Raw genomic sequence first — 21,660 nt, 5'->3', positions numbered from 1 at the left:
ATGTTTTAAAATGGCGTGCCGCATGAGCAATATTTGCAAACAGTTCCAACAGTGTTGGTTTTGAGCTCGCTTATTTGTTTGCACCCCTCACGAGCGCGAGAGCAACACGGCGCGAGGAAACGTGCGCGCGCCAGAAGAACGCCTGAGCGGCTACAAAAGCGAAGGCGACACGCCCGTTTTCCCGGGCGGCGTTTTCAGACCTGGGGGAAAAAAAAATAGACCCGTCCTCTCTGCTTTTCCGGACGAGGTTCCACCGCTCACAAAATTCAAAGGCAACAGGGGCCGCTCCGCCTCCTTGTGTGAGGGGAAGCGTCCTCCCAGCGCCAGAAACCAAACCCCAAGGCCACGACGGGGCTGACCCTGTCCCCTACTCCCAATCCATACCGCTACCCCACCCAGAGAGAGCAAGCGCCCTAGCGCGAGGCGGGCCATTCCTGCCGCGCTCCGCCAGGGCGCTACTCCTGCGCCCCTCCCCTCCCCTCACGCGCGCCGGCGGCGAGTTCCCGCCTCCCGCTGTAGCTCCGCGCGCGCACCTGCCCAGTGCGAGCTGAGAAGGCGAGTCCCCGCGAAGGCGGGACGACGAGGGCAGGCTGGCAGCAGGTGGCCACGCGAGGCTGCCCAGTCCCCGCTGAACTAGCGGAGCATGTGAGCCCTTCCCTCGCAAGACCGGCTCGGAGTGGAGTGACCGCGCGTGCTGCGCCTGCTGCGCTTCCCTCCGCCATGGGCCTCCCTTTGCTGCTGGGGCTGCTGCTGCTCTCCCGAACCGGTAATGGGGCGTCGTGGGGGGCGGGCGCCGTTGAGAAAGGGGTCCGGTGCGGGGGAAAGGCGGTGTTGGATCTGCTGTATGTTTTCTACCCTACCCCACCTCCGGCTTGCTTGGCGACCCTCGCCGTCGTGCGGGACTGGCGCTGGGGTTACGGGAATAGAGAATCGGGCGCTCTGCGGCGGGTCAAGGGAGAAGTTGTGTGCCCATCCGCGTCTTTTAGCTTTTGTTTTGCGCCCCGCTGTCTCTAATAGGACCATCCTTTCTCTGTAGTTTTTTCCCCCCTGTCTCAAGGCAAAGAGGGTCTGGCATCCTATGCCCGTCTTGCTGGGAGGCGAGCCCCCTGAGCGGACTTTGCTTCCATGTAAGCCCGCTCAGGATCGGGCTGCGCGTGTCTCTCTCGGCGGGGCGGTGTCTGTCCAGGTTTCTGTTCCAGCGCGCGCTCGGCGTCTCGGATTTGCAGGCGGCGACGGGGAGGACTGTCTGACCACCCTGTTTGCTAATCACTTTGGGTGTGTTCAGGCCAGGCAGATCCCCGATGGCGTTATTGATGGGTGCTGGGAGAGAAAGGAAAGAGGGATGTACTGTACGGCCATATAAAAGGCTACGGAGGAACAGCGCAGTCCCTATTCCGCCGCTTGCTAACGGAGGGGAGAAAGTGCCTGTTGCTTACGGGGTAGCTGATTTGCGGGAATAAAGATTTGATCGCAGATTTCCATTTCGAGTGCCAGGCTGCTTTCTCTGTCGGAGAAACTTTCGGCAAGTGGCTGCCAAGCTGTTTGCCGACCAGAGAAGGGCTGTGACCCTTTCCTCAGCCGTAGAGTTAGAGCCGCTCCGCAGCGCGCTATAGGAGCAGTTTGCAACGTACAACTCGCCTGCTCGATGGAGTCGTTTTCTTATACTGTAAATTGGCCCAAAATTAGATCTGTGTATGTTCCGATTGTGGAATACGATCAGAAGGGTTTTTCACATGACGTTTATATATATTTTAAATATATGCATATGTATGGTCTGCATTTAATTTGCATATCCTACACTGGCTATATTGGTTTTTAAGTTGCGTTTCACACTTGTCAGGGGCAACATCAGGGGACAGCTATCTCCGTCTAGCTCTGTGAGCTTCCCAGACAGATTTGTTTGATACAGAGTACTGTTAGGTGGATCCTTGGTCTAATATAACATAGAAAGGTCTAATCAAACACGGACAGTTCTTGGGTTGCTAATGCAGGAAGGAAAGAGGAAGAGGACCATTTTAAAATGAAATGCACATTCCATCTGATGTGAATTTTAGCATGGCATTATCTGTCATGCTGCTGCGGGTGGAATCTTCCAAGGATGACCTAGAGCTCTCCAAAGCAGCTCATGCCATGGGGCAGCAAGGGGCCGTGGGATGTTGGACAGCCACTGAGCCCTAGGAAGCACAGGTACCTGAAGGTGCAGGCTTAGTTAGGCACTGGAGTGCAAGCCTGAGGAACAAGCACTACACCAGAGTAAAGTGATACTTGTGTGAAAAAAGCTATTCACGAGTAGACCAAATCCTCAGGCAACCCAGATGCCCTGCTGCTGTGCTCAGACTAAAAATCATTCAGTTCATGGCACAAAGTGCTCTAGCCGTAAATTTGCTCCATTGCCCTGATGACCGCATCCCTGTCTACCTAGCTGTTCAATTCAAGACCTCCCCCACATCTCACATTTTGACTTCAGATTGCCTTTGACCTTGCTTCTTAACCTGCCCCTGGGTTTGAACATGCAACTAATACCAAACTGAGTCCAGTACTGTCCATGGTTAACTGTCAGCTGCTCTGTCCTTGCGTCACCTGGAACAGGACATTGTAAACTAGGGAAATACTGGTAATGGGGTGGGGTTTTTTGTATCATGAATGAAAATATCACAGAAAGGGCTGTTGTGTTTACTGTATCCGTGATCTGAAAATATAAAACATACTTTTGTTAGAATAGCTCTAATCTGCTCACTTTCCTACATTAACACATGCACAGATTGCATGGGAGTGAGTCAAAATGCTTTGTCAAACATGAAAACACTATTCTGCTTTCTACCCTGTATTAACATAATTCACAAGTGACTCATTCCAGACTAAACTAATATGAAGACTTATTTTATTTTTGAAACTTGTGTTCATCTTTAGTTTGCGTGGTAGAATTGAACTCTGGGATAAGGCAATATAGAGTTTTAAGGCTACAATCCTATGCACATTTACTCAACAGAAAGGATACAATGAGCCCTTTCTGTGGTGGCTCCCTGCTTGTGAGATGCTCTCTCCAGGGAGGCTCACCTGGTGCTTTCTTGCATATCTTTAGATGCCAGGCAAAAACATTCCTTTTCTCTCAGGCCTTTGGCTTATTAAACAACCTATGGCCTTTTAAACTGTGTGTGTTTATGGGTGTTTATTATTTTTGTTTTACTATGTTATGCATTTTTGTTTTTTATATTGTAAACCACCCTGTGATCCTCAGATGAAGGGCAATAAAGAAATTTAACAAGTACTGTAAATGAAAATATACTGCTTGGTAAACAGTTGTAGGGTCAGCCTTTATGGAACCACATGCATTGTTCACTTGCAGGGAAACCAAATTTCCTTCCTTGGATCCCCCACAGAATTGGTTCACAAACTTTAATCTAGAAACATAACACAATGACGATTATATTAATTTTAGATAGATATACCACTGGCTGTACCACTGGCTGGATGCGGGTGGCACTGTGGTCTAAAGCACTGAGCCTAGGGCTTGCAGATTGGAAGGTTGGCGGTTCGAATCCCCACAACGGAGATTCCCGTTGCTCAGTCCGAGCTCCTGTCAACCTAGCAGTTCAAAAATACCTCAAAGTGCAAGTAGATAAATACCGTATTTTTCGCTCTATAGGACACACTTTTCCCCCTCCAAAAATGAAGGGGAAATGTGTGTGCGTCCTATGGAGCGAATGCAGGCTCCTATAGTGCAAGTAGATAAATAGGTACTGCTCCCGCGGGAAGGTAAACGGCGTTTCCATGCGCTGCTCTGGTTTCACCAGAAGTTGCTTAGTCATGCTGGCCACATGACCTGGAAAACTGTCTGTGGACAAACATTGGCTCCCTTGGCCAGTAAAGTGAGATGAGCGCTGCAACCCCAGAGTCGTTCGCAACTGGACTTAACTGTCAGGGGTCCTTTACCTTATTGCAACTGGATACTTTTAATGACCTGGGAGATATGTGTGACCACCTGTACTGAGAGATGTTGAATCAGTATCCATCACAAGCGGTAAGAAACACAATAAGAGTCCTGATAGATCAGATTGAAAGTACATCTAGTCTAGCATCTCATTTCCCATATCTACAAGCCAGCTGTCTCTGGCAACTCCGCTAGTAGCACATGAACACAACAGCACGCTCCTGATGTTGTTCCCCTTTAGCTGGTATTCAGAGGGAATCTGATTCTGGAGGTAGTATATAGCCAGCATGGATAATATTCTTGATTGAGTAATAAAGAGTAATTTAGTAGTGAAATGTGATGTTTATCACTACCCATCTGCTATATCACTGACTTTCTGTGTGTATTGAAACAGCATTTGGTGGCATTATATCTGTCAGCATTTACTTCTCTATTGAAATTATGCAGAACATCATAGCTAATGACCCTATATCCCTTGCTTCTCCCTTTTGCATCTCACAGGGCATTGGTAAACAGCATGGTAGTTAGCAGCATGTAGCATTTTAATCACCATGTAAAAATGGTGAAGGTTATTATTTTCTCTAGAGAAACTGCTCAGTTTCTTTTTTGTGGTTTAAACCCCTAGTTCATGCATGACCAAACTTGGCCCTCCAAATGTTTTGGGACTACAATTCCCACTGTTAGCTAGGGATGATGGGAGTTGTAGTCCCAAAACATCTGGAGGGCTACGTTTGGCCATGCCTGCCCCAGTTCATCTGCTTACCTGCCTTTGAGCTGTTCCCCTGGGCTTAATTGATCCAGAAAGGGTTATCTGTGCTGGCGCTCATTACCTCCTTGCATCCTTGCTTCTGCAAGTGGCACCCTAAAATTCCAGGCAGCGACAGAGGATCTAGGCCGAGCATTGTCAGATCCAAGACATTACGCTTAATGCCAGACTGCAAAGGTTCATTAGAGCTGCTGTGGGCCTTGGGCACCAGATGACAGGTGAGGAGCCAACCCTGCAGTAGAACAACTGTCCCACTTCAGCTTCAGAGAGTGCTATAGCTGAAACTGGTTGTGCACCAGCAGCTGGTGTTGGAAGCTCCTTTGCCGTCCTTGTTGGGCACACTGGGCAAAGAGGACCTGTTGCCTGACCCCTTGTTGCTTGTTATTTCTCTTTTTTCCCTAGGCAGCCAGCTATCCATCCTGGCCCCACTTCCCTTCCTCTACTTCTGCATCTCCTCCCTGGTGCATGTCTCATTTGCAGCCAGCTTCTGTTTCTGTAGTGGGCTGTACTCCTGTTGGCTGTACTCCCATCCCCAAGGTTTAGGGGACTTCCTGCCCAGGTAGGACAAGGTTGGTGGTTGGTAGTGCTCCCCCACACCCAGGGGTAAGCCTATCACTGGCACAACACTTCCATCCACCTGGCTGCTCTTCGGATTGTGGGCTGTGATTGCCCTGATTAGACAGTTGCCTGGCCCTTCCTCCCTTCCCTACACGAATGGTTGTGGTATCCCTGCAGATCAGGGGCGCCGACTTATAAAAAATATTGGGGGGGCCCATACCGTGGTCCTGCCCCGGGAAGTTTTCTAAATTTTAGATGAAAATTAGTGAGTTTTAAAGTTTTTTAAAAGTATTGTAGAGTCATATGATCAACATTAGAACCCCGAAAACTCGACTCTCTATAACTCCACACTCCGGGAAACTCGACAAGCCTGAAACACTTTTTGGCTTTGAAAAAAGAAACAAAACATAAACACGCACGGTATTTTCGTAAAAAGCTAATTTAATTTACAGTAACAATTATGCTTATAGACTATTACAGAGCAGTGAATTTATAGCTCTGAAAAGACTGAAATGATATTTAAATAAATCCTAAACTATCATTAAAAGAATAAAACATAAAATATTGCTGTCGCACAGTAATAGCGCTTTGATTAATAAGTGAAATAGCTAATTTAAGCTTACTTTGAATAAGGCTGAGGGTTCATTAAATAAAAATAATATCTCAAAGTTAATGCTTTAATACAGTTAATAAAGTTAATACAGTATGCCTAATACTGTATGTAAATACTGTAATACTGTATGTAAATAACGGGCTTTAATTGGGTCTTACACCCTAAAAATATTTAAGTATTTGAAAATAACTAATACAGTACTATAGTAATATAGAAATACAGTACTAAACTAGTACTAATATTTCGAAACTGAAAATTTAACATTCTGTATGTATTTAATTCTCTATTTTATAAAGATTTTTAATATCTGACAGTGAGTTTGGAGTAGCCCAATGCAAAAATCCCGAGGATCCATGTGGATCCATGCTTTGTAACCACGTTTTTGCACCACTGTGACCCTAGGCAACAGTGGGTGCGTGATTTTTTTGGTGCAAGATGTAGCCATGGACATGCTATGTGATCTGATGGTGAATTTGGGGTGACCCAATGCAAAAATCCTGAGGATCCATGTGGATCCATGCTTTGTAACCACGTTTTTGCACCATTGTGGCCCCAGGCCACAGTGGGTGCGTGATTTTTTTGGTGCAGGCTGTAGCCATGGACATGCTATGTTATCTGATGGTGAATTTGGGGTGACCCAGTGCAAAGATCCTGTGGATCCATGCTTTGTAACCATGTTTTTGCACCATTGCAGCCCCAGGCAACAGTGGGTGCGTGTTTTTTTTGGTACAGACTGTAGCCATGGACATGTAATGTGATCTGATGGTGAATTTGGGGTGACCCAATGCAAAAATCCTGAGGATCCATGTGGATCCGTGCTTTGTCACCACGTTTTAAATGGGGAGGGAAGGAAAAACACAGAAGGGACAAGAAGCACAAGAGGGGTGTGCGGAGAAGCAGCTTGCTAAGAATGCAGGGGAAGAGTTTAACAGGGTGGGGGGGGGGAGGAAAGGAAGGCAAAAGTCCCCCCCCCCAAGCCAGCCCTCTCTCTCTCTCTCTCTCTCTCCCACCTGCATGTTTTTCGGCTGCCTGCGAGGAGGTGGTGGGCTGGAGCCTGCACGCAGTGTGACTAGGAAAGAATTAGGAGTCGATCCTTTCCTTAACCCTCTGCTTGCCAGGAGGGCAGGGGATTCCCTGCTCTTTGTTGAGTTTGAGCAAACGCAGCAACAGAAGCGTGTGGGCAGTAAGACCCTGAGGCAGAATGCAGGAAAGCAGCAGCTTCTGCCTTCCCTCACGACCGCCCGATCTTATTTTTCCCTGATTTTTGCCGCTGCGCTCCGGCTCCAGGGACCACACATTCGCTCAATAATTTTCTTAAATTATTGGGGGGGCAGAGCCCCCCCAAATGAATTTTTGAGGGGGCTCGGGCCCCCTCAGGCCCCATGGAGTCGGCGCCTATGCGATGGTTGTGTTCCTCCTGCCATATGAGGTGTGGCGGTGGGAGAGACATGGAAGATGGTTGCAGCAGCTATACTTTGTAAGACAGTTGCCCCCTTTCCCCTGCATAACTCCATGGGACGCTATATAGTCAAATCCCTGCCATACATTTAAAATACATCTAAAGCACATGGCTCTCTAAAAAATCCTGGAAACTGTTATCTACCCATCACAGAGTCACAATTCTCACAATTCTATGTGGGAAGCCCATGTGCTTTAAGTCTATGCTGTGGAAGTGATCTGTCCGAATTTCCTAAAGTCTGTTGTTAAGTGTATAGTAAGAATGCTTGGGATTCAATGGATGTTAACCAAGCCATAATAAAAATTGAAAATCAATATGCGAAGAGAAACACTGAATGTAAATCAAAAGCACACTGGGGAAAATGAGAGATGGTGGACAGGAATATGAGTGTTTTAGAATGGGGCCATATTTCTATGTTGGGGTAGGGAACCTTTTCAGTTTGAGGGCCACATTCCCTCATGACACACCTGAGAGGGGTGGGAAAAGCCGGAGACAAAAGTGGATGGGGCTCTTATTTTTTACTGAAAGCTCCATTCCCAGCCACACACATGCCAGAGATTTCTAAAGGCCCTCATGCGCACGTATCTTTCCATTTTCCATCCAGGCAAGGAAGAAGCTTTATCACAATCCAAGGACACATTCCAGACAGACAAAAGCACTTGAGGAGAGCACCAAGCAAGGCTGGTGAGGGACAAGGCCAAGCTAGAGGAGTTCAGACCTCAAGGGAGCCCTAGGGGCCAGATAGATCTAGTGGACCACATTTGGACCCTGGGCCTACAGTTTCCCCACCCCTGTTGTATGTGATAGAAATTTGAGGAGCGTTTCATTTCTGCAACTGTCATTTTTCAAGGACAAGAACATCTGCCCTTCAAGCATGGTTCAGTCTGCGCTGTTCTCCATTTGGCTCACATTCAAATATAGAAACCACTGCAGTAACTGGTTGGACCTGAAATGAGTCTATTTATTAGTGGTTATAGTAAGATGCCAAACGTGATACCAGGAAGTCTGTCTGTAGCTGTCATTTCTGACACTTATGTAAGTATCAGGACGTGAGTCTGGAGCTGGTGCCAAATTGCTGAAGTGAACTGGAGGTTCAAACAGCACTGCTGTCAAAGACTGGGCCCATCTATTTCACCAAAATGTAGATTTCCACCAAAATTCAACGCCAAAGTATAATCCTGCCCAACTGGACACTGCTGCTTTTTTTAAAAAAAAGGCTTTAGAAACTCTTGATTTTATATCAGAAGAATAGATTAAAGTGTGGAGATCTTCCTTTCTTCTAAAAAGCATTTAATGCAAGGAGTGGTGATCTTTACATGCTAGCAATTATCAATTGCCAACAGCAAGAGATAGATAAATGTAGATTTGTAAAAAGAACTCTCATACACATCAGTTGGAATATCAAAATAAAAACCATAATATAGCAATGGGAGGAATTAAGTGTAGCACTATGGCGTTTGTTTTGTCAGAACAAGCTTTTCAGCTTGCCAGATGGAACAACACCCTTTCTCTTCCTGCTTTACACTGTTTTGAGACTTCTTCCAAATCGGGGACGAAACTAGGCTTTATTTCACCCGGGTCAAAGACCCAGTTTGGCACACCCCCACCCCTACGCGGTAGTCACAAAATCTGGGGAGCCGGGTTCGCGTCTCCGCTCCTCCACCTGCTGCTGCTGGGTGACCTTGGGCCAGTCACACTTCTTTGAAGTCTCTCAGCCCCACTCACCTCACAGAGTGTTTGTTGTGGGGGAGGAAGGGAAAGGAGAATGTTAGCCACTTTGAGACTCCTTCAGGTAGTGATAAAGCGGGATATCAAATCCAAACTCCTCTTCTTCTACATTTACACACACACACACACACACACACACACACACACACACACACACAGGGAGCCTCAGTGGGAGTCCTCTGGAGGCTTAACATAGGGCAAGAGAAAGACTACCCCCCTCCCCCTAGTTACAGCTCTGACTGAACTCACCCCCCCCCCAAAAAAAAGCCAATGGGGGGACAGTGAGGGAAGTCCTGTTGCACTAGCTGGAGTCCTTGTCTTTGCTTCCTCCAGTAGGACTTGTTACTTGAATCCCACACATCCCCCCCCCACCTTGATAATATGAACAACAGGATAGGCAAAGCATACATGTGTGCTAATCCACATTAGTGATTGTGGCAGTATAAACATTCCAGATTGCTTAATTCAGCAAAAAGCAGGAGCTTATGCTTGTGCCCTTGAAGGGATGAGAAAGTGGCTGCAGCATGTGAATTTATGAAATGCTAACACACACTCTCTCTACTTGAACAGGAGGCCTCCTTGTTCTCTCTCTTGATCAGCCGCACACCTGTATAACAGCAGAGACCCTTTGCTTGGCTGAGCCTGCCTGCAGCGCCGCTTATCAGACCTTGCAAAACTGTTCCCAGTCTTTTCCCAAGAGCAGTTTCCTCCCTGACCAAGAAACCAGGAACAGATGCTTCGCGGCAGGAACATTTGTAAGAAACAGTTATTTTCAGGAATGCAAGTGTCACCGGCGCACACGAAAGTTGGAGCAGCTGTGCCTGCGCATCTACTGGACTGTTCATTTTGGTGAGATAGAAGCTTTGCTCACTTTTCATTTTGTATTATCACTGGTGGCGGGAGGATAAGAATTGTGTGCCCCACTCCAGAGCAATACCTGAATATCTGGGAGAAGACCCTTGGACCTGATTGCAAAAACAAAACAAAAAAATTTGCACCAACTCAAGACTAGCAGTTGTCTGGCTGACTAGGAAGTGTCTCCCCAGGGTCTCAGTCTTCCTACATCTAGCCTTGTTTCTTGAAATTCTTTTTAACCAGAGATGCTGAGGGTTGATTTTTGGATCTTCTGCTATGGCTCCTCCCAAAGAATAGAAAGCTATTAGAAACCCATTGCTTAATCTTTGCTACCTTGAAATTTTATTTTCCACGATGGTTTACAAAAAGAATAAAAACATATATATTTGAATGTTTACATTGACAATATTCTAAAATAGATGTCAAAATCAAAAAAGATCCCTCATAATTGTTTTTTAGACTGAGGTGTGGTTCTTCTCTTTCTGTTAATTAAAATCTTAAGCATTTCCTGCTTAGTTTTATGTGCCCCGGCCCCCACATTAAGGAGCCAACTGGGAACATGTAGATAGACTTCTTTTCCACATGCAGCTGCCTGCAAGTGCTCTCCCACGCTGAAAGTGGAGGGCCTTCTCTGTTGTGGCCTCTCCTTTATGGCATAACATCATAATCAACAACAACAAGTTATTATTTCTACACTGCCCATCTGGTTGGGTTTCCCCAGCCAGTCTGGGGAACATTAAAAACAGAATAAAACTTCAAACATTAAAAACTTCCCTGAACAGGGCATGCTGTCCCTTGGGGCATTTTCCCTTTTTTGCCAATTATTTTTATTGGTTTTCCAAAGTTTTCCTTGCACCTACATTAATAAATGTTGGTACCAGGCAAATAGTTTTCAATTAACCCAGTTTTTTATGAAATTATTTTTTAATGCTGTTTCATTGTTTTTAATTTAGCGCTGAAAGAATTTTAATCTGTGCTAGATTGACATGTGTTTTAGCTTTGTATTGCTCTTGTGCTTTTATGTAATTGGATATGTTTAGAGTTGCATTCTGCTGCCTTGGTTACCTTTTTTTTAGAGTTCGTATTTTGTGATTTTCTGTTTTATTCATTACACACAGAACATGGTTATAGTGTGACTCCTAAGTAAATAATTTTATTTTGCACAGATGACTTTCATTTAGAGGTGTCACCCTATGAAGATGCAGACAATGAAGACTCTTCAAAGACCAATTACAACAAACTGTCAACTAGGATTTCAGGTAGAACCTATACTAACATTTGGTTGTCTTTTCTTTTCCTCAGGACCTACATACTACAGCTGAGTTTTTTTAGGGAGAAAGGAAATGTTTTATAAGCAATTTAAAGGTAGCGTCAAGCAGACTAATGCTAGGATTCCAGGGTAAACATATGGTCTAGAGGTGAGGGATATCAGCATAGACCAAAAATAAAACACAAACTCAAATCTGAAAGGCAGAAATAACTGTTATTATAATGGAACAGAAAGCAGAAAGTATAAGACTCTCAAAGATAAAGTAGTCCTGTGAGGTAAATTTTCCACAGAAAAAAAGTTTTATTCTGAGAGGAATCTTCTGAGAGGTAACAGCAGTAGCAGCCAAAAGAAAACTCACTGGGTATGTAGAAGGTATCACACCTTTTGATGTGTGTACACAGAGAATAGGAGTGCGCCACCCACCAAAACTCTGGCCTAGTATAAAATCTTCCCAAATGAGGTTCTGCATAAGGGTAGAACCCACCCATGTGATTGCTTCCCCCAGCCTTCAAGTCTACTCTGATGCTGCACAGAGTATCTGGGTAGATTACCCTGGGCAACAACAGCAGTGTGCATGGTGCTTTTCAGAGCACAGAAGGACAAGTGCCTACTCCAAGGAGTCTACAATCTAAAGCTTCACACAGGGCAAACTATGAAGGAAAAGGAAGCAGGTGTAAATAAATGAATTTCTGAATTGCAAAGTGATATTGGAAATGGCTTTGACTACATTTTCTTCGTGTTTAATCCACATCTTCATGGAAATGATCTCTGGAACCCACTATATATTCTTGTCTTTCTGTGACTTTTGTTGGCTCCCATATAGCTATGGATAGGACAAATCCCTGCCTGCATGCCACAAACGTTTGCCACTTGAACCACAAGTGCATGCGTCTGCGCTCACTCTATGCCCAGACCTGCAGCACAGAGACCACCTGTGATCGGCGCAGATGCCACCGACACCTGAGACACTTCTTTGAGAGGATCAGCGCGGATTTCACCAAGAGCCTTCTCTTCTGCCCTTGTCAAGACGAGGTCTGTGGTGAGCGGCGCTGGAATACCATTGTCCCGGAGTGCTCTTTCCAGAGCAGCAGCAGCAGCAAGCCAAACTGCCTCGTCCTGTTGGACTCCTGTCTGAAGGACAATATCTGCAAGTAGGTCTGGCACCAAGGGCGTTGGGGTGGCTGCCATAGTAAGCTATTAGTTGTATGAGGCACAAGTAACTGGATCCTCAGGCGGATTGTACACTTGATACAGTAAAAGAAGGAAATAAAACTATATGTTTCCATAATGCCTAACAATTTAGATAGTCCCAGTCTATACACATTTTAATTTTAAAATGCAATCTGTTATGTTTTTGAAACAGCCAGATCAGGAAAAGCATCACCTAAATCAGGGATGGACAATTTCTACATACTTGAGAGCCACTTTATTCTCCAGACAGATGTCTGTGAGCTGGAGGTGGTCAGTTTCATAATAAAATTGAAGACCATCTAGTAAAAAGGACTTTGCTCTTAAGGAGAGCATATGCTCAATATGTATGTTTATAAAAGGTAAAGGACCCCTGGACAGTTAAGTCCAGTCAAAGGCAACTATGGGGTGTGGCGCTCATCTCGCTTCACGCCGAGGGAGCCAGTGTTTGTCCACAGACAGCTTTCCAGGTCATGTGACCAGCATGACTAAACTGTTTACCTTCCAGCCACAGCAGTAGCTTTTTATCTACTTGCACTGGTGTGCTTTCAAACTGCTAGGTTGGCAGGAGCTGGGACAGAGAAACAGGAGCTCACCCCGTTGCATGGATTCAAACCACTGACCTTCCGATCAGCAAACTTAAGAGGCTCAGTAGTTTAGACCACAGCTCCACCCAGTCCCCTTGTATGTTTGTATATTACATTAAACATGTGAGAGATGTAGGACTAACATGTCTGTCCTATAAAGTATTGCCAGAAAACACTGCTTCAGGAGCCACGTAAGCCATGAACCATCAGTTGCCCATTCCTAATATAGCTATTACTTTTAAAATGAAGATCTATGATGTTGCTTGGCTTTGCCTAAAAAGTGGCTTTGGTTTATAAACTACAAGACAAATGAATAAAGCAATCTCTGTGGTGGTAAAGAAAGCCCTCGTTCTGATATTGTTATCTTCCACCAGATCCCGGCTGGCAGACTTCCAAGGGCAATGCAAGCCTTCAGGCACATCTTCAGATGGCTGCTCTCCGCACAACCATGCTGCATGCCTGCAGGCTTACATGGGGATGGTTGGTATGTGCTGGGCCCAGAGGAATACACTGGGAGCTTGATGAGGGTTATACCATTAGACATACCTGGGGGGGGTGCAATGTAAGGTCCTGCCTTCCCGGTCTATGGAACAGAGAGTGAGAAAGGAGCGTAAGCTTCTCTGAGCTGTAGGAAACTCCCTCTTCTGAAGACTTGGTCCATCTTCCTTTCCCTTATAGCTGAATACTATTCCACTTTCACGTTCACTCTGAAGTTGGAGGAGGAATGTTAACCATCAGTTTCTTATGTTAGGTGGTTATTAGCCATGGTAACAAAATTGAGTATCCATGTCTACGCCTCTGATTTTGATATGCTGATGCCAGAAACAGGATCACTTCATGCCCTGCCTATGAAGCATTTGGCTGACCACAGCAACAGTGTGGTTATGCTTTAGTTAATTACAATTTTTAAAATTAGATATATTTTTATACCTTTCCCTCCCGCCAATCTGGAGCACAGAGCGACTTCACATCCAAAATCCTTAGAAAGAGTTTGAGATTGGCAGGATGTTGAATTGAGCAGATTGAGATAGCACATTCTGGGGTTATGGAAAGCATGCCTAGACTGGTGGGTCTGTATCTTTTGACTCATTGGTATTCCATATGGGAAAATTCTGACTCTTTGTTTTTTTCGGTCTTGAAATAGGTACACCTATGACCCCCAACTATGCCAGCAATTCCAGTACTGACGTCACACTGTGGTGCTCCTGCAAGGACAGTGGCAATCAGAAGGAGGATTGTGAGCAAGTCCTCCGCTCCTTTGCCAGCAACAGATGCCTCAGTAAGTCATCCAAACGTATGCCAGACATTTAGTCCATCTACCCCTATTAATTGTTATCCCCTTTTTATAATAATACTAGAAGTCAACTTTTCCCTGATTAAATTAATTTGGCAGCAGATTCAGGACAGGCAAAACAAAGTACTTCTCTATCCAGAGAATACCTCCACTGGATTTTATGCATATATTAAATTTAAATCCACCTTTTCATTGAAGCTGCTCAAGAAAATCGGCTTATAAAGGATCAGAGAAATTCATAAGAGAAAGATCTGTCAACTTATTCGTTGTTTAGAAACATCCATAATATTAGAGGTTGTATGTCAGAAGTTGGCTACAAACAGAGACATCTTGTTCCAGAGTGGGAAACCTTTGGCCTTCCAGCTGTTGTTCCCATCATCCCTGAGGGCAAATTGTCTGGGTCTGATGGGAGTTGGAGTCTAGCAATAGTTACCCCTTCCCATCTAGCTACTGGCCTCTTGCCTGCATACAAATTTACCAGAGGCATCTAGTCAGCCTCTTTTGGAAACAAAGGTCCTTTATTCTGATCCTTTATTCTGATCCCTTGTTGCTCGTTAAGCAAGGGATGGGAAACTTGTAGCCCTCTAAGTTGTTACTGGGCTACAGCTCCTATAACCATTGACTATGTTTTGACTGGGGCTCATAAGTGTTGGAATCCAACAACATCTGGAAGACCAGAGGCTCCCCACCCCGTTAATTAATCACTCTGGCATTTACAAATTCATTTGTTCTAACTAGTCCAGTGGACTTTACATCAGCTCATTGATCCTGCTTCTTGAGCATAAAATCAGATATTGGCCCTAACTTTGCCCTTCTCTCTATCTATTATTGTCAACGCATCTCTTAAAATGTTTGGTCTTCCTAAGATTTAAATATTTTATGACTATAAAAGCTCACAGAGGACGTAAAACAGAACCAAAGCTTGCTTGATAAACATTTAATGCCTCGGCTTCTTATCTGTTGATTATATTTATGGAAAAGTTTTTCATGCCCCCCCCTTAAGATTTGGGCTCTTCTTTGACCAAAGGTGCTGCTCCCCTTTGGAAGGAAGATAAGCCATGCCCCTGCAGACATTGGCTGGTCTGTGTTCCCTGTATGCACCCCTACAGCATGGAAACAGGAGCCCAGCTAAATCATGACACCTAAAGCACAGTGGCAAATTCCGGAGTAGATTTGCAGTGGGTTAATTGCCACATGCTTCGGCAATCAAAAATCAATTAAAAAAATTTGTTGATTCACTAAAATCAATCAAACTACACAAGGAGTGTGCAGTGTTTTCTTGCTCAAGAGCCATATCCCCTCGTAGGCAACTTTGGGGGAGGGGGGCACACATGCCAATAAGTGGGTGGGGCCAGGGGCAAAAATGAGTGGATTAATAAAAGTGGCTCCTAACTTGGTTCAGCAGGCTGTATTCAAGCCATGCAAAAAGTTGTAGAATTCCATACACACAAACACTTCTCTCTGTCATTCAGGCAAGCAAAAGGCGATGGTGCTGTTCAAGGACATATTTGAGTCAGAGAAAAGCACTCAAGAGCACAGAGCAGGGCTGTTGAGAGTGTGGCCTGGGAAGAGGGCATGGCTTGGGGTGATTCATGGGATTTGGAAGAGCCCCTGGAGGGCCGCATTTGGCCCCTGGGTCTGATGTTCTCTACCCCCGCAGTAGATGCATGCATAGCCAAAGCTGAGCAGAAAAGGTCTGCTGGCTCCCTCTCAGGCACCAATGCATGGGTGTCTTACAATAATTTATCCTGTTAGTTACACCTGGCGCTCAAAGTCTCCGGAACCCAGAATGTGTAACCTGACTGTATACACGCATTCAGGTCCTCACACAATCTCTTGTGTGTTCTCTGCTTTACAGGAAGTGCAATCCAGTCTCAGATGATCTTAAACCAGAGGAATATGGAGGTTCAGGAGCAGCTGCAGTTCACAGCTTCCCTGAATTTCCAAGGAGATGCCACCAGCACAGATGGCACAGTTTTCACTTCAGAAATGCGTTGGGTACGAACCGTTCCTTCTGTTTGACACAAAGCCAGCTTCTTCTGAATCCGTAGCAGGGATATGGGGAACCTGTGGCCCCACAGAAGTTGCTGGTCTCCAAGCTCCCATCCATCCAGTAATGAGGGACGATGCAGCTGCAGTCCAGCAACATCTGGAGGACCACAGGTTTCCCATTCCTGATCTGTAGCGTAAGTGGAATCAGGTATGTTGTTATGCGCCTATAAAGCAAATGGTTGGCATAACAAGGTTGCTTTAGTCAAAACAAAAAAAATTCCTTCCAGTAGCACCTTAAAGACCAACTAAGTCAGTTCTTGGTATGAGCTTTCGTGTGCATGCACACTTCTTCAGATACACTGAAACAGAAGTTTCCAGACCCTTCTATATAGTGAGAAGGTGGGGAGGGGTATTACTCAGAAGGGTGGTGGGAATGGGTGATTGGCAGATAGCTGTGATTCGCAGATAGCTGTGAAGGTTGCTTTAGTTAAGTGTGTTCTATTGTGAGAGAAGGATGAGCAAAGAAGCTGGCACCTTTGTTCCCAAGGATGTCCTCAGGTCTTCTGAGTAGAGCAGGGGACACCATGCAAGTGGAAATGGTGCTGGTGTGGAAAGGAGGGATTCAAATGATATGTTGCGACGGACAGCAGATGTATCCAGTCATGAGTTCTCTCTCTCTCTCTGCCTTTCTAGGAAGCTGAGAAAAGTAAGATGCAGCCAGAGGTCCTCATGCAAGACGGAAGATCATTTCCTAACTCTGTCTACTCTGGAGCCCATCTTTCTTCACTCACTTTGACCTTCACGCTGCTCCTTCTGTTACTTGGTCCGCCATAACATCATACATCTGGCATTGCTCCTGACTTGTAATTCCATGAGAAGGGAAACTGGACATTGTTTCATGCCAAAGAGGAAGCACTGACCACCGCAAGCCTCTTCCCAGGGCTCACCCCCGTCTGCCTAGAACTCTGCCACTTTCACTCGCTGTTCTATGCAAGGTTGGCCTGCCTGTGAAAGGAGCAGGGGTGTTGGTTCTCTTCCCAGTGCCCACAAGGAAAAGAAAGCAGGCAGCTTGGAGATTCTAGGGACCTATTGCCTTCCAATATTTTTTATTTTAAGAGGAAGGCGCCCATTGCCTCTAGACTAGCAAATGAAATGCTATTTCTGGCTTCAGGCTTCTGCCCCCAAATCTGGATCCTCTACTCCTTGGTGGTGTTCAGGGCCATGTGTGTACGCATGTCCATTTCTTTAGACATACAAAACAAAACTTGACAGTGATGCTAAATTGTATCCTCTGCACTTAACCCTTTTCTGCCCCATTTTCTGTGACTCATGAGACATTTAACACCTCAGAGCTAGGCTGGGCGTCTGTATTCATCTCAGTAACATACAACTTTCCTGTCTGGTATTATATGAGCCTTCTAGGCTTTCATAGGAATTTGCATGCAGGCTTACTAAGATGTTACCCACCAGAGTTTCCTCGGAGCAATGAAGTCTCTCCCCTGAGCTGCAGAGCAAATATTTTTTTTCCATATGTGGCTACCAAGCATCCCTCCACATGTGTTTCTGTACATTCTGTAGCACCAGACATTTATCCATAATGTAATAATTCCAGGTGTAAATATTTGTGTGGTGTAAACTGCTGTTCTTTTGTGCTGCAGTGGTATGTTGTCCATTTCTAGGCACACATTAATAATTCACACCCCCATTGTGTCACCACTTCCTTGTTGGCTTGCTCAAATTTTTGGAAGAGGTAGCAAGCTAACTGCTACAACCTCCCTGTGTTGCTGTTTGGTGGCTGTGAAAGATGCAGTCAGTATTGCATCTTGTTTCTCTCCTACTCCCCAAGAAAAATGGACAATGTTGTGGTTGCCAAAGTTTCCTGCCCTATATTTGGGAGTGGGTGGGGAACAAGGGCACAATCCATCTTCCTGTGAATGTTCTACCACATCAACCAGTGACGACAATGCCTCTGTGAATTTCATGTTTTTCTCATCCAGGTATGAGTTACTTATTTGTGCCCAGTGAAGGCATCCCTGTACTGCCCACCAGCATAGGCTCTGTTTCTATGTACATTTACTGGTCTCAAACATTGAGGTATCATTTGGAAAGGCCCGCCAATCCATTCTGCAGTGGGAATGGTGTTTATTATTATTCCAGCTCTTTGCTGAAGGCAAAAAAGGATTTGCTTGTACAGTGGTACCTTTGGTTGTGAACAGGATCCGTTCCGGAGGCCCATTCGCAACCTGAAAAGAACACAACCCGCATCTGCGCACACGCGGTTCGCAATTTGCTGCTTCTGCACATGCGCGTGATGTCATTTTGCGCGTCTGCGCATGCGTGCGCGGGGAAACCCGGAAGTAACCCTTTCCAGTACTTCCGGGTTGCCGCAGGACGCAACCTGAAAACACGCAACCTGAAGCAAATGTAACATGAGGGATGACTAGTGTTTTTAAAATGTTTGTAGCTTGTTGTAGCTGTACAGATAACTTTGAAAGCATGTCTTCTGAAAAACAAGGCAAGGAATGTGAAAGGGTTACAATAAAAGCTTATTGTTTTTTTTAAAAAAAGGGGGGGAACAAATATTGGGTTTGGCAGTGTAATACTGGCACAGAATATGTATTGGATCCAGGCACCTGAAGTGTTGTGGGAATCCAGACCTTGGAACAGGCTTAGTATCCATATAAGCTGAAAGCTTTCTCAACAGTGCAAATGTTTTTACAGCATTCCTTAGGGTAAGCAAGTCCTGAGTGGAAAATCATGGGAAGTCTTAAACTTCATTTGTAAATGCTTTCCCATAAGCCAATTTGCATTTCACAACACTGTTCTCCATTCTAGTTCAGTTGCCAAATCAGGCTTACAACATAGCAAGTTACAAAAATAAAGTTCAGCAATTTTATCCAGCTAAGAAGCATACTTACTGTAAGATTTCAAGTCCACAACCCAGTCCACAATAGGTCCAGTACCCATGTGCAGTGGGATTGGTCCCAGTAGAGCAGGGGTCACCAACCTTTTTAGGCCAGGGCATACTTGTGAAATTTTGAAAAACTGCTGTGAGCACCAGTCATAAAATGGCGGCTCCAGAGGTGTTTAAATTACACAAAATGCTACCTTGGGGCATGGCAGAATATATATAATGGCTGCCACATCTAAAAGAACAGAAAAAGAGACAGGGCCACCAAATGGTGTGGGAGTGGCCCACAACAGTGTATACAGCCCTGCTATCAATGGGGTGGGGGGACCTCAGCCTCTTATGCATTCAAAGAGAGAAGCTCTTTGCACTTTCTCTCTGTTCAGCATGTAAGGGAGTGTGTCCAGTCCTGGCATCCATGTAAATGTGGGGATGTTTTTAGACTGGGGGGGCTCAGTGCAAGCAGCAATTGAGCAAAATATTGTGCATTGGATTTTTAAGGGGATTATTTACAGAGACCTTCCATGGGAACCATAGGAGGTACTTGCAGGCATGCTGGCAACCCTTGCTTGAGCTTTGTTTTCTAGCTCTCCCTGGTTAGAGTAAGTGGGTGCCTTCTTAGGTCCACGTGCCTTTCTCACCATCCTCTTTCAGCCCCGCTCCCCCTGTCACTTTGCTATAAATTACTTGTGCTCCAGAACATAAACTACTTGCTCTGTGGAGGGAGGGAGGCTGTATGGCGGAAGAAAAGTGTGGTCCCTTTCTCCTCCTACATGGGTATGTGGGGGAAGGGGCAAAACTGCTTGCTGGATCTGCAGTGGACTGGATCACGCCCCAACTGCTTTTATTTCTAGTGCATTCCACTGAAATTCCATTTTCCGTATCTGGCTGAAGTGACACAGTATTTGAGTCTCTGTGGACTTTTCAATGTTGTGACGTTATTTCCTGCTTCTTAACATAGTAACAATGGTAATTTGTCTCTATTGAATACACCAGCAACTCTCATGCCTTTGTTAAAGCTTCAGGGCAATAGAAATCTCTAAAATGTTATCCGTCTTCAAAATACAATTTAGGTCTCTTTGGCAAACAGAGGAAGCAGAAGCATTGAGAGCTGCTGTAATGTACATTGCAATATCTTACAAATGTGGTTCAGACTATGATATCCAAAATAAAGTTTATCTTACAACTCTGGGAGTTCCTTTCCTTTACACTCAGCAAAAAATGCACAAAATGTCAGTTCTATCTAGTGATTGCACAGTGCAGGCAGCTCTCACACAACAGGTTTGAAAATGGAACCAAACCAGAGAGATATGTCTAGTCTCTCCTGGCAACCTATGGTGTTAGAATTCAATTGTGCTTATATAACTTGACACAGGAAGCATTGACCCTCAAGCCTCAACTTCTCTATGTGTTGGCATTCATCTGCCTCGAGAGACAATGGAGTGTGCCTCCAGGGGTGAAGTCAAACCGCTGTGCTAGCAGCACCAGTAACCTTGCCAGGGTGCAAGTCGTGGTGGTGTGTATGGAGATCCTGGGCTTCCCAGACAACGACCCCCTCTTGGCTTCACAGACGTAGTCCAAAGACAAGCAGAGCAATATGTTCAGCACCAGCTTGGCTGCAGGAGTTGCCAGAAGGAGGCATGCAAGATGTCATCCAGCCCTTTTAGGGACTCCACTCCAGATTTGTGTAGGGTTTACGCCTTAGCCGTTTCTTCTCCTGAAGATAGCCCGCAAGGCAGCAAAGGTGTAGGATAAGAGTTTTCCTTCTAGACTGGCTACCTTCTCAGGTTGACAAGCTCCATCTGCCCCTCACTTCCCTCTACAGCACATGCAGAAACTGCCCTGATGGTGCAGGAGAGGGACCAGGCACTTACTTGCTCCAGGTCATGCTGTGAAAATACAATTTCTTGTGATGCAAGATTTCAGCGATAACCTTTATCTATAAAGCTTCCATCACACTTGCCAACAAAGACCAGTCTAAGAACTTGGTGAAGAAATAAGTTCATCAGTGTGCCAACTTTGTTAAACAGATACTATTCCATAGGTTCACTATTCCTCTGGAGATGGGGAAAGGTTAGGTTGGTTGTTTCATCATAGCCTTGGGAGAGTTTATCGTTGATTCGGCATGTGTTCCTGTTGAAGCCCTGGTTGATCTGTGGAAAAAATGAGGTAAACCAGATAATGGATGCAATCTCTTCTAAGTACACACCCTTGAATGGTACCCCAGGGAACTTGGAATAATAGCAGCAGGGATAATTAGTAGAATGTAAGTGGAGAAAGACACATTCTAAATGTGATTAAACACAGGCTAGATCTCACTTTAGATCATACTTAGTGGTGATAGTTGCAAAGAAAGAAGTCTCCCCACCACTATTGCATCCACACACTGCAGTCCAGTGGAACTGTTTAGGTAGCAAAGGGTCTGTAGAGTGTTAGTCCCCAGTGTGAACACCAACAGGTTACAGATAGTTCATTGTGACTTATTGCTAAGCACTTAGTGGAACATAGAAC

The 21,660-nt window shown here is 45.3% G+C and overlaps 1 protein-coding gene across 2 annotated transcripts; it reads left to right on the top strand.

The window, feature by feature from the left end:
• The first annotated feature begins 495 nt into the window (after positions 1-495).
• On the top strand, positions 496-20,335 carry GFRA3 (GDNF family receptor alpha 3). 2 transcript variants are annotated; one of them, XM_081900310.1, is made up of 8 exons: positions 496-766; positions 9,626-9,904; positions 11,077-11,169; positions 12,004-12,331; positions 13,330-13,439; positions 14,100-14,234; positions 16,108-16,247; positions 16,935-20,335. In XM_081900310.1, exons 1-8 carry the CDS (start codon positions 721-723, stop codon positions 17,073-17,075), a joined length of 1,272 nt encoding a protein of 423 aa, XP_081756436.1. In that variant the 5' UTR covers positions 496-720; the 3' UTR covers positions 17,076-20,335. The 2 variants fall into 2 exon arrangements, with proteins under 2 accessions (XP_081756436.1, XP_081756435.1); XM_081900309.1 differs by lacking the exon at positions 496-766 and adding an exon at positions 7,276-8,011.
• Positions 20,336-21,660: the final 1,325 nt, after the last annotated feature.

The sequence above is a fragment of the Podarcis melisellensis genome (genome assembly GCF_964234715.1).
Source record: "Podarcis melisellensis genome assembly, chromosome: 2".
Taxonomy (NCBI): domain Eukaryota; kingdom Metazoa; phylum Chordata; class Lepidosauria; order Squamata; family Lacertidae; genus Podarcis; species Podarcis melisellensis.
This window is presented reverse-complemented; position numbering and strand designations above follow the sequence as displayed.

What these genes read in the sequence shown, in the direction of transcription:
- GFRA3 (XM_081900309.1), top strand. Translation starts at nt 7,786, where the DNA reads ATGACACACCTGAGAGGGGTGGGAAAAGCCGGAGACAAAAGTGGATGG. An exon ending in GAGAGCACCAAGCAAGGCTG is followed by an intron (nt 8,012 to 9,625) that starts GTGAGGGACAAG and finishes CTACTTGAACAG; the next exon opens with GAGGCCTCCTTGTTCTCTCT. An exon ending in GGCTTACATGGGGATGGTTG is followed by an intron (nt 13,440 to 14,099) that starts GTATGTGCTGGG and finishes GTCTTGAAATAG; the next exon opens with GTACACCTATGACCCCCAAC.